Source organism: Pholis gunnellus (assembly GCF_910591455.1).
Source record: "Pholis gunnellus genome assembly, chromosome: 10".
In the NCBI taxonomy this organism is placed as follows: Eukaryota; Metazoa; Chordata; class Actinopteri; order Perciformes; family Pholidae; genus Pholis; species Pholis gunnellus.
Genome location: NC_136537.1, coordinates 7,793,403 through 7,810,262, shown reverse-complemented (window position 1 = coordinate 7,810,262; position 16,860 = coordinate 7,793,403). Strand labels below are relative to the sequence as shown.

The window sequence follows — 16,860 nt, the reverse complement described above, 5'->3', positions numbered from 1 at the left end:
TGAGTGGAAAAAATGGGGCTGCTGGTGGTGCATTCCTGTAGCTTTGATACTACTCTCTCTTTAGCCTGCCAAAAAATCTCTTCGTGTTGGTTTGTTTGCTGTCAAGCCCAGGCACTCCCTCCTGTTTTTTAGTGTCGTAGTCGGAGGAAATATAGCGTATGCATGTGTGTGCAAGCGAAACGCCGCCATACCCCTCTGCGTGTGCTTGTTGTGATTGTTTTGGGGCTGAGGGAGATGCAGCGCCTGTTTGAATATAGGAGAGCGTGCAAGCAGGAGGGAGCGAATCGCGGGGCTTGTAAAAGATGAATGTGCGCACTAATCACCGTAATGGCCATTGTGGCGTCTTTCACCTCCCGGGTCTCAAACACCTCGTCACGCCCTCTTCCTGGTAATGCAAATGTCTACCAAGTGATAATAACTCACATGACGTGGCGCCACTACTGAGCATGCTCCGAAGCTCCGTCAGACGCTCGGGTGCATGCTTATGCATGCATGCACGCGCGGCGTGGACGTATGACACACAACAAGGCACACACACACACACACACACACACACACACACACACACACACACACACACACACACACACACACACATACAAACACCTGCATGGCTCGGTGGCAGTTGGCAATGACCGGGCGCCCTGCAGCAGCGACAAGGTCAGCGCAGATCAGGACACTGCTGTGCTCTCAGGAGAGATGAGCTGAGCTCAGCGAGCAGCTATTCCGATGCGTCCACGCAAAACCTGGAAGAAAAACAAAGGCTGCCAACATTCATTGAGATCACAAAAGTTAGGTCGGGTGGTCCACGTCTGCGAAAACATCGACGGATTTAATTACAAGTTTGCAAAGACAGATCATTTTAAATAGCGCCGGGCCGAGAGGAGGCTGCTCTTCTGAAAGATGTAATTTGAGCATCGCGTATACGCCGCGTCGGGTAAGCGTCTCGCTGCAGGAGGAGGAGGGGGGGGGGGGGGGGGGGGGGGGGGGGGGAGCTACACTCGGGAGGCTTCGCGCCCTCTCGGGGGAAATGCTACTTTCGGAATCACCTGCAGCCTAAACATGATTGTGGAAGTTGCTCCGCAGTTGTTTTGGAAGACGGGGGTACAAACAAGCAATTACACAAATATGATATACACCGCATCACGCAGACAGACAGACGCACGCACGCACGCACGCACGCACCAGCTACACTGACTTTAGCTGCACGCGCACGCTAGCGAGTCCTCCGGTGTGAGAAAGCCAGATGATGCATGGCTGCTAATTATCAGGCTCCGTATGAAAATCGACTGTGTTGGGGGGGCTCTTAGAGCTCCTCGGCGTCTTCGTTTGTATTTTCTGGCTTTAATTGGACAACATGATTGTGTCACTTTGTTAAATGGAGATCCCACCGTTCATCCCCGTGTCTGCGGAGATGAATCAATGGCTGTTTTTATTCTAATTGCTGTCTCAGAGCTGCACTGTCATCAGCGTAATTATCCGCGCCTCTGCCACCACCACCACTGCTATTTTCATCATCACTAGTTACCACTGTTATTACCGGCCCTATCGTCGTCGCCTTTGCTATTTCCATCACCACGGACGCTATTATCGGCAACATTATTTTCAGGTCCTCGCCGGGGCCGTGATCATTAGCGATATTAGCCTGCGTTATCATTCGCTATTGTTATTATCCATATTACCGTCCTTCACGCCAACCAGCCAGCCAATGAACGAGTCACATTGGATCTTGTAATGTCTGATGAAGATGAGGTGTTATCTCTCTGTCAGGAACTCTGTTCTGAAGACAGAGACAGATGGTCAGCGAGGGCGTGATCCCATCTCATTACCGCGAGAAAGAAAAAAGAAGAGACGAACAAAAACCAGCCAGTTCTAATTTCAGTTGTCTGACCTTTTTTATGGGGTTAATTATTTATTTCATCGCAGCACAGCAGTGGAATAAACTTTGTGGCAATTTAATGCAAGTCAATTAAGAAGCCAGATAGATGAAAAGCTATCCTGGGGGAAATTATTCAGTTTTTATTTTTAGAGTGGGGTGGATTATGTGTATTTTTTCTTGGCCCAACTGTAGTGTTAAATGTTCTCTAAAACGATCTCGTTCCTCTGTCAGACAGGCAGGTTTGATATTGTTGAGGTCAGGCTCTATGGATTTTATACAGCTTTCCTGTAATAAGAAATTAACTAGAGCTATAGAGCGCTGGGCACAATAATGGAGTGAGGGGAAAGGGGATGTAAGCAAACACAGAGCGTGAAGAAGAGGAGCCAACCTGGTTAAATATTAGGCTTTAATGTTATTGTGGCTCATGTGTTATGCTCTGCTACACACCAAACGTAATGGTCTCTTCTTATTAAAGAGGCTATGCATTGTGTTGCTGCAGCTGCAACACTTCAGGGACTGTATCAAAAGCATTGGGAAGGGCAAGGGACCTGCATCTTACATTTTATGTATTTAAATAATAATATATATATGCAAGTCCAACATTTTGTTGAGGTATACCTGGTGGTAGAAGAGGCCGACCTCTTAATAAGCTCCGATGTGGAGATCAACTTTTAATTACTAGTTTCCAAAAAAGGAGAAACAACATTCCCACATTAAATTAGGAAAAGTACCGGTTTCACCTTTGCACTTGTTGGATCCTCTTCTTCGACATCGGAAAACTGCACCTAAATATCTCAGAAGATATATATACAATTCAGCCAAACAAAATCTGTCTTTTTTATGTCAATATTTGATTCTTATGATAAACTTAGACAGGAAAAGGTCTCTCTGAAAAAGTCAGAGTTCCCTCCCTTTAGCTGCAAGAATATTCACGTCACCTCCCCCCCTTTTCTTACCCCACTGTCCCTATAATCATTATCCCACAGTCCCTTGTTGTCCATGATTACCAAAATTAGATTTCTCACTGTAGCCTCTTAACTTTCTCTGCCCTATTAGAGGAACGCCGTGCACGGTGTAGCGCTGAACATCTGCCGGGCACATCCCGACTGAAACTAGAACATTTTAATGACGAGCGCTCACGAACGCGATTATTTTTGCGCGTGTGATTCATTTTTCATTCAAACTGTTTTACACCTGCGTTTTAAATATCCTTCCTTAAGAGAATTGCACCATCATGACAGCTAACTCATTACACACGCGGCCATTACTGTGTGTGTGTGTGTGTGTGTGTGTGTGTGTGTGTATGTGTTTTAATGGCTTGTGGGGACATCTGCTTTCACAGTCACATTGTGGGGACTTGCTGGGTTGAAATCAAATTAGATTTTAGGGTGAAGACTTGGCTGAAGGTTAGGTGTAGGTTAAGGTCAGGGTAAGTGTTAGGATTAGGCCGGTAGACGTTATGGTCAGGGTTTAAGTCATTCTCCAGGAAATTAATGCAAAAGTCCCCAAAAGTCATGAAAACACGACTGTGTGTGTGTGTGTGTGTGTCTGAGTCATGTTTAACTAGGCCCTCCTCTCATTGCATTAGTATGACTTGGCTTTAAATGCCTAAATTGTCATAAATACTTAATGCCTGTGCTATTTTAGCTCCATCTCACCGACAGTAATGCATTTTTAATACCTGGCCCAAATACCTGTTACCTGTTACGTTTCCCAGTAAATCCCCCCCAGATCTCTCTTACGCTGGCTATAAAACGCTTTCCCCTCATATCTCGCTTATGTAACCGAAAGCTGATGATTCCAGGAAAAAAAAAATCTCATAAGCGACTTTCCAAATGTGTCTCTTCTGGAGGGCTAAGTCTAAGAGGAGTATGTACTACGCGGTCACGACTGTCGTCTGAAGCTGTACCGGCCCCTCCTCTGGCCTCTATATCTGCTCCCCGCAGAGTTGGCTCTATGTTTTTTGAACTGCCAGGCCAGCCCGCCAAAACGCCGCACGGCCACTGTCCTACATTGCCAGGCCCTGTTTAGGTGGCGTCTCCCATCTAACGCAACATCGCAGCCGGCGCGTTTGATGCGACTTTGTGTGGAAGAGCGCGAGAGAGGGAGCCAGCGAGTGTTTCTCTGCCATTTGTGGGTTTTTTTGTGTGAGAACAGTGGAGTTGAGTCAGTTTGTGTATCTTTGGGAGCGGAGACCCAAAGCTGCCTGAGCTAAGCCTTCTAAAGCAACCATCTGGCAGCCCGGGCCCCTGTGTCGCCCTACTCACCGAGATTACATTGTCCCCTGGCCCTCTATCCTTGTCCTTTCTGCTCCGCTCCTGTCCGCTCTAGGCTCTCTCCCTTCCCGCCATCGCCAGCCAACACAAACACAGAAACGTGAAGTTGTGGCCACATAAACCCAAAGCTCTTCTAACTCGGGGGTTTCTAAAAAGTCTGAATTAATAATGACCGAGAAGTCATTTGAAACTTAAGAGGCAGAAATAATTTGGATTTATTAGTTTGGTTTGCGAGCCATTTGGGTTGAACAGCATTTCTAATTTTTCACAACTCTTTTCCATTGAAAGAATATTTGGAATACAGTTTGTGAGTCCGACTCAAACTATAGAGCTATTTCTAGAAATGTCTCCACAGATTATTTATATCCTCCCTCTTTCTCTCTCGCTCTGTTATTCATTTATTTATTGATTTATTTATCTATTTATTTATATTTATTTATTTATTTATTGTGGCTAAGAGCCTCCATTTCAAACTGGTACATGGATTTTGAAAGATGTGGGCTTCTACCAGACAGGTTACGTAAGTAAGGAAAGATGCTGCTGTGTGGCATTATGGGAAGTGTGGCATCCAGCATTTTCTGAGCTTCACCATACAGACAGAAGTGGGGTTTTTTTGTTTTTTTTCTTTACAATGTGGTACAGATCCTTTTTTTTACGTAAAGCAAAGGCTCCGAGTGCGTCCTCCACCAGTGCCGGCAGCCTGCTAGAGCGAGCATTACCATCTGAGAGTTTGGCATGCCGCCGTTGACGTGTTTTGATTCGGCGACACACCTGAGGCTGACGGCTGCACACTGTGATGCGTCGGCGATATTTGTCAGCGTCGCAGGAATCAAAACTACGTTTTGGCAGAAGGGTTTTCGCAGTGACTTTGCAGTTTCTGAATGATAGAGTTGGGAGTCAAGTCCAAGGTCAGCAAAGTTTTGCTCAAGTTTAAAAGTTGATTTTAAGCCTCCAGCGCAACCGGAGTGCAAGTTTCACACCCGATGCCCAGCTCTGGGAATGCACTGCATCTGTTTGTGTGCTTTTTCTGTGGGAAAAAAAAATACATGTTTTTTTTTGGTAACAAATGCTAAAAACATCTGCAGTATATTAAGAAAAAAGAGAGTCTGTAAGCAGGGGATTTCTGGCTGGACTCAAAGGACTCCCAGTTACTGAGGAATCAGATAAAAAAACCCTGGAGCACCACTTTCAAGCTCCTGGTGCATTACAATGACACGGGATACAGTCGTGCTCCAAAAGTGTTCCGTCAGTTTTCCCTAAGCATGTCATTTTGAATACTCGGAGGTGGCTCCGACAAAAATAGCTTCCATTTTCCACCTCCATTAGTTTAGACTAAACAGCACCTCCAGGTGATGACACAAATACACTTCCTGTCATTACACCGGGTCTCACATGTGACACGCTCTGATTAGCTGCTGAAATTTCGTTTGATGTCGCGCGGTGACAAGCGGGGTTGCGTTGCTGTACGGTACGACGCGATATTATACGGTGTTGTCTCAGGAGAACAACAAAAAAAAAGTCTGTTATTTAGGTCCGCATATGGCCGCTGTGTATTGCGGGGACGAGCGTATGAATATGACACATCCGCTGGCTTCCAACGTTCACAAACTACACTTCTCAGCTGTTGCTATTCCATAGAAACTTGTTCAACATGCTAAAAATAGCAAATTGCTATGCGCGTGTGTGAATTGTGTCTCATCACAGATGGCCCGGAGCAATAAACACCAACGACGGGAGGACAACATTCAGTCAGATACCCCCACCCACCCACCCCGCTGCTGCATTTTTCCTTGAAATCATGAAATAAACGCGCGACATGAGTAATGGCTCGGCACGAGTAAGGACGAGATGATTTCATTGTGTCGGCATGCAGATGAGCGGAGACGGAATGTTTTATTGCGCGCTTCGGAGATGTGGCAAAGACAAATTCAGCCATGATGGAAGATCAATAACCGGCAATGTGTTTTTTGCAAGATGAGAACCTTGACTTCTGCTCAAACAGCATTTTGACAGAGTAGACTATGTACTTTTGGAAGTACAAATATGCAGATATACACACACACAGACACACACACACACACAGGCACACGCAGAGGAAACGTCATGACTGCTGCTTTAACAGTATATTCAGACTGCCATTTCAGCTGGACAGATGGCAATCCTGGAAGTACGACTGTGGAAATGTTTATAGGCCTATTTACAGAACAGCTCCTGTCCTGCCCTAGCATTCATACAACACACTGCTACAATATACATCTTGCAAATGTGAATTACCAGCGACTGAGAGCCATAAAACCTGATGTGCTATGTGGCATGTCAGCGAACATTGGCGAATGTGACAGAGCACACGGGCTTACATGTCTGTGCGGAAGGCGAACGATAATTCAGTGTGAGGAGATGAAAGCAATATGATTTTTTTTAAACATCGCTTAAAATCTCACTGCGTGTGCCACAGACTTGCTGCCACGGAAATGTTGGCGATAACACGTTCCATCACCGTTTCCCCGCAGCATTTGGGAAACGATGTTGCCTCGATTTTAGACATAATGGGCGGTTGAAGAGCAGTAACATGGTGTGTATGCTGTTCAAAAGACTGAAACAAGATCCCTTCATTCTTTACTTTTCCCAGTTTTGATCACAAAATGGGTTCTCGGGTGTTGTCTGTGTAATACTCACAGTTGAATTGGGAAGACTGTCTGGTGGGTAACATGTATGGCAGTTGTGGGCCAATACTGTCTTACAGATACTGGACTCCTCTCTCCCTTACAACTGGTCCGATTGTATAGAAGTTTATGAGAAAATGACTCTACTTCTCTCTTGATTTATTACCTCAGTAAACATTGTAAACATGAGTTTATGGTCTCAATCGCTAGTTTCAAGTCTTCTTCAATACAGCGTGATGTTCATTTGGCAAATGATGGTTCCATTTAGAGTCAAATAGACCATGAAGCAGGGTATGCTTTAGGGCGGAGCTACCCTGTGATTGACAGGTCGCTACCACGGCGTTGTCCAGTCTGGGAGTTGCCTGTGTTTTTGTCTGACAACTTAAACCCTTTCACAGTGAGTTTGCAGTTCATGAAAGTTAATTGTAACCTTTTTGGTGGGCTAAAAAGAAAACGCACCTCAGTGTCACTTCTGGTTGAAAAAAAACAAGATGGCGAACTCTAGTCTTCCTGTGCGTTCCAATTCCCATACTACTAATACTAAACTTTTTTACTATGTCCCAATACATAGTATGTCAAATGCAGTGTGCCAAAAACATCAGGATGCATGCATCCGTTCAGATTTAGCAGCGTGCAAATCAGCATGCTGTTCTGGCTTTTCTGACCCACAATCCTTTGCAGAGCAGAGCAAGAGGGTCAAAGTGCAAGGTGCAACGTCAGGAGGATGTTGTATGTCCCACATGAATGCAGACATGCAACAGTACGTATAGTTAGCTGTAGTAACGGTGACAGCACACAGTGACTTCTCATATACAGTCAATGTGTACACACTCGCGAAAACATACCGACACATTCACGCAGGTGCATGCACACATGGACCTGAATAATTAATAATCTGCGGTCGCACACTTAGACAGGCGTTCACACATAAAACAAACATATGCGCGCACATTTGTGTTGGCAGCACTGTAATTAGTCCGCGCTCGCTTTTTGGAAGACGCACTGAAAAGACAGAGAGAGAGAGAGAGAGAGAGAGAGAGAGAGAGAGAGAGAGAAAGCAGCGGGGAGGAGGAGACGGGGCGGAAGGGGGAGTTATAGGGAAAGGGAGTGATAAATGATGGATTGAGAGAGCTCCAGCTAGACCCCGAGGTTACCAGTGTGAGGGAGTTACAGCTGGCTAGCTCATTCCGTCGAGCTACAGATCTCATAATAAACATCACATGGGTAGTTTGGGCTGCCGGCTGCAGATTAAGCCAGAGCTGTTAGCTCTTTAAAGACTGCTCAATGCTGCAGCCAGCCAAGAACCTATTTATAGGGCGGCTGGAAGTGTATCAAAGCAGGTAGGAAGGGGAAGGCACCGGACAGGCGCCATTTCCCAGCTGATTTATGTCCCTCAATCAGTGTAATAACAATAAACTGTCAACTAACATGCCACTTCTATTTGTAATTTATGGCACTGCTCTCCTAATAAAGCTCTGTTTATTTCACCCCCCCCCCCCCCCCCTCCCCCCTCTGCCCCACCCTATCCCTTCCTCCTCCCCTCTGCTCTTCTCCGGCGCAGAGCTGCCCAGCAGTCCAGGTGGTCAGTTCACGTTCCGCCCGCTGCCCCCGCCTCCCCCGCCGCCGCACGCCTGCACCTGTGCCCGCCCGGCGCCGTACACCCAGGTCAGCCTGCAGAGGAAGACCATGCCGACGCGGTGCCAGGCCAGCCAGGGCGGCCAGGGGGCAGACACAGGCTCCAGCACGGACCAGGCACAGCTTCACAACAGCTGGGTGCTCAACAGCAACATTCCCCTCGAGACCAGGTAAGAAAATGCAGCAAATGTGCCTCCAAGGTTGTTTCTCACAATGGACATTTTTTTTTTTTAATTATTCAAACAAATGAACAAAAAGAGTTAATTTGGAACAAATAGGGGGGCTTCATTCCAAAAATGCTTTCAGACCAAAAGCGGTGGATATGTCATTTTGCAAAAGCAACCCGCCGAATGAAAACATCCTCAAGGCAACCCGCCCCAATTCAACATCATGTCACTCTATTAAAGACATTCCTTTAATCTCACAAATGAGGCTCATTAGATTAGAGAACACTATTTCGTCAGGAGTGTGGGTTTGTACACTTTCCCCAATTTCTTTAAAAAAAAAAAAGAAATGGAAAAAAAGTCAAGAGTGATTAAGAATGAATGTTGGACTTAACGGATTTGTTAGGAAAGGACATGTTGTGCACGCGTACAGAGCAGGAAGTGGAACGCCACGCGGGCCTCTGGGGTATTATTACAGGACTTTGCGCACCATCAAAGTCGTAACGAATCTCTGCAGGTCTTTCTGGCTTCTCATCATTTCCTTACCACCCACCGTCCACAGATTCACCAGGGGACCGGTACCTCAGAGTTTCTACTACCTAAAATAAAAGTGTATGTCAGTGTCTAGTAGCAATCCACATTTCAGGAACACATTGTGATTCCACTTCCAATTGTACCGCCTCGAGAATCCTTTTTTTTTTTTTTTATTTCCCAAATGCTTGGAGACGAGCCGCTGGAATTTCGTCCCATCAAACGGAATTAAGCATTCGCTCGCTGCATAAGTAATGGTTGATCAGAGAATTATTTAGGAGATCCTCATTTGTGAGGCTGCTTCGGAGAAGGAGCAGCAAGGTGCGAAAGAATACGTTTGCATGTTTGATGAGGGCTCGGTGCGGCAGCTGAATCCTGGTATTATGAGTGAGGATGAGATTGGCAGGCTGCCACACCGGAGGAAGAGGGTTTAATAAGTTATGCATTAGGCCATAATTAGATCTTACCTCATTTAAAAGGAAGGGGAGAACAAAATTAGATTCAGTGACAATTTAAATTAATCATTAGCCAGACATGACTATCAATGTAAAAGCCACAACTGCGTCGTGATTACAGTACTTATCTTCGTGTGTTTGCGTCGAATGAAAATCCACCGTAAATATGAATCACGCTTTTCTTTTTTTTGTGTGTTACAAGTCGTTCAGGCTCACGAAGAAGTCTCTCCCGAAGAGAGATGTGATTATAAAACACAATTTCCGCAGCGTCTCGGCATATTGGACGGCGCCTTTTTTGGTCTTGGTACATTTTTCGCATTTGGGAATGTTTTAGTCAAATAAGTTTCATTTGATAGCGCGCTATTAGTTGTGAAACATAAAATGTAATCATCTGCACAGTCGATAGAATAGTGCCCCCTCATAACATAATTTAGATGTTATTAGCTCTTTTCTATCTCGCTTATGGCGGTGGGGAAGACAAAGTCCTCGCTGCTCAACTGTTTGGGGTTGGATTTAATATTCAAGCACCCTCCTCCCTCTCCCTCCCTCTCCCTCTCTCTCTCTCTCTCTCTCTCCCCCTCTCTCTCTCTGTCACACTGCTAATCTAATGATTTCATACTTTTGCTCTCACCCTGACGCTGCCCGCTATCGGGCTCAATCTCAGGCGCGGGATTAAAGATTTATCAAATATTTACAAAGTTGACATGCGGGCTCATGCTGACGGAATTAGAAGCGATGCCGTGACCTTAAACAAAATTATTGTTCAGTATCTCCTGCTGTCAAGTACACTTCCATATTCGTCGAAGCGCCGGTTGACGAATCGGTATTGAAACCTATTGACGTTGCGTCAGCGGAGATTAAGATTGTTTGAAGTGCGCATAGATTTCCTTTTCAGACTCGCATCCGTTATGTTTCCGGAGAGGCCGCGCTCGCGTAAGTGGAAGGCCGCAGATATGGGTGTTCGATATATCTGACCGGGTCTCACGCTGGGTGTGTTAAGAGGCATAACAAATGTTGGGACTGTAATAAATTGACTGACGCCCTGCCCCCTCCTTCCTCCTATCTGTGAGAAATGTGAGACTACTTTGAATCACACGCTGTTTATGTGCGGCCACGCACCGAAAATCAACTTTCATACACGCTCTAGTGCGGTGCATCTGCATGTACCTGTGCTGCATGCACGTAGACCTCCACACACACACACACACACACACACACACACACACACACGCAGTCATCCGCACACATCCAGGTAGAGACAGCCCTTGGGCCGCAGACACCCACCTCCTGGAGAGGGGAGAACTCTCATTTTCTTGCCGTCTCGGGGGAAATCTGCCCTCTGATATGAATTCAGAGCTTCCTGGGCGTCGCCCCTGGATATTGTCTGAGGAGATCAAAGGCAGGCAGCCGGGGAAGAACAGTGAAGCGTTATTTTGTATTCCTTTAAAGCGCCGCACAAGAAGAATAGAGTTCCACTGCGCGTTGACAAATGCAATTTCTTCAGCCGGATTCTGATCCCTTTTGCTCTGATCCACCTTCAGCAGAGCAATAAAGAGCATCACAGTGGGAGCCGACCTGTGCGCCGGTGTCCAAAATGTGAGAACGCTCACCCGCGTTTGACATCTTGTTGTGTATGCTCGTCTTGTGTGTGTGGGTGCATCTCGGAGCCGAGCTATGTCTCTCTATATATGTTTGTGTGTGTGTGTGTGTGTTTGTCCTAAATTAGTTTTGGCCTTTCAGAGTTGAACTGCCTTTAACCCTTAGGTGTTGCTCCATGTGCAGCCTCCTGTGTCCCCCATCTGACTCACAGCTTTCGGCCGACGCTGGATGGGTGGATGGAGAGAGGACAGGGGGGGAGGGGGGGGGGGGGGGGGAGGGGGAGAGGGCAGACAGTGAAGGATGGATGTCATCTGACTCTCTTTAAACGGAAAAAGAGAGTCACGCAGAAAGAGAGAGGCTGAAGATGAACAAAAAGAGAGAATTTGAATTGATAAGCAAATTAAAACATCCATCTTATCCCAAATTAAGTCCATTATTGAGACCTAAAACATAAATATTTGAATTAAAAACATCTGTCAATATGTAACGAAATGCTTTTTATTTTTCCTCTTTTTTGTGCTTTAAAATCTTTTCTTTCTAATCCACTGTAAAGTGCTTTAAAGTGCTTCTTGTGTTCAAAACGTCCTACAGAAATAACCTCGTCTGGCCTCGCCTTGAGGTTCTCTCACCAGTGTCCTATGCTAATGATTCAATCATTTTCTTGTGATTTGCATGACACAAGCAATATGATCGGCTTTATTGCGACGTGCATCATGATACCGAAACTCGTTTCCGGAAAACATTCTCGAAACACTCCCCACCCCAGAATTTGTCTCTTTGTTTTTTAAGAAGAATCCATCCTCCAGGCTGAATGACACAGGAAGATGGATGTGTTTTTGCCGTGCATGAGGGCAAACGGACGACGCGGTCTTGTGTCCGGAGTCGCTGCATGTCAGTCTGCTGTCTGGCCCGGCTTTAATGGCCTGTCCTCCGAGGGCCCTTCAGAGACCGCGGTCCCACCAGCAAGCCTGTGACCTCACACCCTTCGCAGCGCCGGATGGAATAACACTCTGGCGAGCTGCGCGTCTGCCCCGACATATCGCACTCACAGCCGGTATTAACCCTCAGAGAGCACACGGTAACCTGGGGCAATCATTGGTTGTCTGGGAATTCCAGGAGCTCCGGGATATATATATATATATTTTATAAAAAATACACACACACTGCAGAGGGTAAAAAAACAAAACAATGAATCATACCTGCTTCTTTTTGCTTCTGATGCTTCCCCAATATAGCCTTTGTTTCCCCCACACCATCAGTCTTTGGTCCTTTCTTTGATGGAAGTCAATGTGGCCAGAACAAGCTGAGACTGCTTGTAATTGCCAGCCCAGACTGTTATTTTCCAAATTGCCTCATTTCCGAACCCACGACTATTTCTGCTTCCTCATCTGACACCGTCCAACCCTCGTCCTCCATTATCCGAACGCAATATAGATGAAATGCTACCTAGATTAATTGCCCTTCAGCTTACTTTCCTATCATCATCCGCCATCTAACGCGCTCTTTTTCAATAATGAAAATGAGGCTCGTCTCCGTTTAACTAATACGGCCGTATAACTTAAGTAGTCGCTTTGATGAGTCAAAGAAGGAGTAGGTAAGTCATTGATCCTCGGCTGCCGGGGCTCTTCCATTCTCTTTCATATCAGTGCTGCTCTGCATTACAGTAGCTGCTCATCATGTTGCACGATGAGAGGCACAAATTTGGGCTTCGTCTCCGACGAGGGACTTGGACTGAGATGAGATGCTTATCATCTCATATTCTGCGGCTAATACATTATCTATAGCGTGCTGCGGGTGTATTACGTAGGTCGTTTTCTATTGTTTAACTGGCTATAGTGCGCTAACGGTGAATAATGTCCGCTCTTTAAAATTGTCACATGCTCACCTCGAAGAAACAAATTGGTGGTGGGGCATGATATGAATTGCAAGTAAAGTCGTAGCGCTTTGGGATTTCCTTAGGCTACTTTTCTTCGTCGATTTTTAGCTTTCGGGATTAATCTTTGATGATGCATCGCCTGCGAGTTTTAAGAGACCACTTAAATTAAAAGCGCACCAATGCGGCCAAACATGTGGGATACAAAGGGCTTAGTTTGGGACAGCGCTGAGAGCTTTTTTCTCAACAGGTGAGGTTTGAGAGGGCTGTATCTGCCATGCAAATGGTAAAGTAGAGCAGTCCGTCCTATGTGTCATTTAGAAAAAGAGGGGGTCTCCTCTAAAATCTCACCACCTTGGGGGCCCGTTAAATGAGTTTCAGTCAGGCGAACTTCAGAGCGAGGCTGAACTCCGCTGAGTGCAGATTATTATAAATAGAATCAGAATAAGACGCCAGATAACTCAAGTAAGATGATGTCCGTGCTAAGCTAATTGGTGAAGGATTAAAGCGCTGTCCTACAATATTGTTTCCAAATTCACCATATGATCTACTTAATGAGACAAAAACAGTGGTCCCAGAGGTGGCAGGTAGTTTGTGTGGAAGCACTGTGCGCTGGGGCTCTCTCGCTTCTTAAGAATAGGACGGCCATTAATTGTCCTTTCACTCAACTGCTCCAAAATAGTAACAATTATAGCTTACCAACTATAACTTCCAGCATGGAAAGAGTATGGAGGGTGGTGTAATGGCCGGAGGTTGTCTGTCCCTCCATCCGTAATATCTCAGGGACGACTTCAGCGAATTTCTTCAAATTTGGCCCCAACGTCTACTTTGAATCAAGAATGAACTGATTAGAATTTGATGGTCAAAGGTCACTGTGAACTTGCGAAACAGGTTTCTTTTGGTCGTAACTGCAGAATTCATGTGCTAAGTAACTGTCAAACGGGATAAAATTATCAAGTGTTGACATTCTGGGCAAACATGGATGTAAACTGCAAGATGACTGGTTGCTACATGAAAAACCATAAAGGGTTGTCTGGCCTTTCCAAAGGAGACTAAATGTACGGAACGGATTAAACAGTGTGTTTGTATCAGCTCTAATGTCAGCTGCAATCATTAGCATGTCCAGCTAACAAGTAGCCCATCGCTGTTACTGCCCAAGGCCACGGAGCACATTGTCAAGTAACTGCATTAGTTTGTGTAGTTACAGGTTGTGGCAGACGGTTCATGGTTTCATGGTTTAGGTTTGCGTTAGCAGCTCTGTCCTGTCCTGCTCTTTATTGGATTTTGGGGAAGTTTACACTGTAGCAACCCCAGCCAACACTGAACACATCATCATCATCTGAGCCGTTTCTCTTGTAGCAGTAAAAGTGAAATCATATTTTTAACAAGTAAGCTAAACAGCCAGACAGGAAACTAAATACCATTCTTACATTTTTCCCTTGCTTTATAGCTCTTCTGTCAATACAAGAAAAATGCTTCTTTATTTCCATCTCTTCTAGCTGCAGCTAAATCAACTACAGCTAGACCGTTGTCTTTTCAAATGAATTAACATAAACATTGTAGGCTGCATTGTAGGACAATTCTATCTGAATTGTTTCTGACTCTAGTCAAACACTTTTTGCTCAATGCACCGCTGAGCAACTTTCAAAGGAAGGAACGAGGCGCCGCCTCCAACTCTGTGCCACAGTTTTGTTTTTTTTAGGCGACCCCGTGCCTGTGGCTGTCAAACTTTCCAACTCCTCCAGAGTCAACAGACTGGCCCTTGGACTTATTTCACCCCCGTCAGCAGCTATAACCCCATTATTCATTTAATCATATCAGACTTAACTGTATATCATTCAACTGTGCAATACTCTGATTCACTCTGGCGTTAATACTGCATTTATACTGTATAATTTAAGTAATATTCATATTCATACCGTTCCTGCATTTTAAACCCTTAATCATAGATCCCACTGACAGCATTCATATTCTAACACTACTGTTTTATATACATATTTTACATTTTTTTGCTGTTGACCTATAAAGTGTTTCTGATATGATTTACAGGCATAGCAGCAGTAACTTAAGGAGGAGGAGATCATCGAACGGTCAATGAATTCCTTTCTTTGTGTTCCTCCCGCAGACACTTCCTGTTCAAGCAGGGCTCTGGGTCATCGGCTCTCCTGTCAGGGGCGGGGCAGGGTTACCCTCTGACCTCTGGGACGGTGTACTCCCCTCCGCCCCGGCCTCTCCCGCGGAGCAGCGTGACCAGACCGCTGTTTACCTTCAACAAGCCTCACCGCTGCTGCAACTGGAAGTGCACGGCCCTGTCCGCGTCGCTCCTCACCCTCACCCTGGCCCTGCTGCTCACCTACGTCATCGGTGAGTCCCGGGCACGCGTTTAAACCACCGAGCGCGCCGTCGCGCATAGCTGCGCGGGAAGATTTGCTTTTTGTTTTGCTCTTTACAATCTACATTTTCAAAAAAAAGATGACTTACAGAGGGGCAGTGGAGGATTATCAAGACACTGCCTAATTAATTAGAGAAGAATCGATAGAAAATGCAGAAACAAACAGGGATTTTTTACACACATGCAATGTTGCGGGCTTCAAAGGGTACAAAAAATACAGGAACCAAAAAAAACCAGAAGAAACACAGTAGGGGAGAGGAGATCGATAGGGATCAAAGCGAGACTTCTGAAAATGTACTACTACTACTTACTCTGAAGGAGTTGGCTTTAAACACAGCGGGCTATGTATTCTAAATGTGATCCTCTGTAGAATAGTCTGAATGGTAAAGTAGCTATCCTGGACTAAAGCGCACAAAACTGGCCTTTACTCCGTGATGAATGCACACATCCAGGAAGTACTAACTCATTCATTGTTTTCCTGTCCGGCTCACACACACCCACGATTACACACACCTTATTACTTTTTCTTTCAGCCTTGTTACTTGTATTTATTCATCTATCCAATTCATGACCTTAATGTCCGTGCGTTTTTTTAATGTTTATTTGTACTTGTTTCTTAAATATTTACCTTTATCTTATTTGATCGCGATTCACATTAGCAGCAGTGTAAAGGGTGGTGAATGCTCCCTCCACCACTGACTATTACTGCCGATACATGCAGCAATTTGCTCGTGAACACAGATTTTAGGACTAATTTAGTAACTCATTTGCATCTTTAAAATTCAAGAACGTTTCAGTTGTTGTTCCGCAGCCTGGAGAAGATCGTCTGCAGAGTTTGTCAAAGTCAAATACCCCATTTATTCATCGATCCCGTCCCGATTGCAACCCACTCCCTCTTCGTCGTCAACCTTGGCCCGGCCCCTCCACCCTCGGCACCATCGCCTCTCCTCCTCCAGCCAGATATCCCAACCCTCCGCCCGGCCGGTTCATTCCCCTCCTATGGCGGCGCTCAAGGTCACGGCGGAGCAGGTGGGCGGGCGGGCGGGGGGGGAGGGGGGTTGGCATTAATCACACACGGGCACACATCACAGACAGACATCACGCACGCACACCGGCGAATCCACGCAGATTAATCCCCAGGCCGAAAACCGCGCCATTCCATTAATGTCCCGGCCCCGGTAATTAGTGCATTAGTGAGGAGCGTGAGCGATGACTCGGAGACGACATCACCTTTTAATTGGTGTCATGCTCCGCTCCTGCTTGGCAATGATCGATCTCCATGTTGACATCGCCACGGCAACCTGCACCAAGACGTATGGGATGTACAGGCGCAGATGATAAGTTGGCCCTGTACATCAAAGATGTCCGAATAGCAAGATTAAAGTGGTCGCGG

The 16,860-nt window shown here is 45.9% G+C and overlaps 1 protein-coding gene across 1 annotated transcript in view; it reads left to right on the top strand.

The window, feature by feature from the left end:
• Positions 1-16,860, top strand: part of tenm1 (teneurin transmembrane protein 1) — a gene marked incomplete at both ends in the record, with an annotated part of 144,853 nt that overhangs the window by 30,362 nt on the left and 97,631 nt on the right. Inside the window, 2 exons of the mRNA XM_079167769.1 lie at positions 8,380-8,623; positions 15,201-15,439. Coding sequence (XP_079023895.1) covers positions 8,380-8,623; positions 15,201-15,439 — 483 coding nt within the window. The remainder of the gene's footprint in view (positions 1-8,379; positions 8,624-15,200; positions 15,440-16,860) is intronic.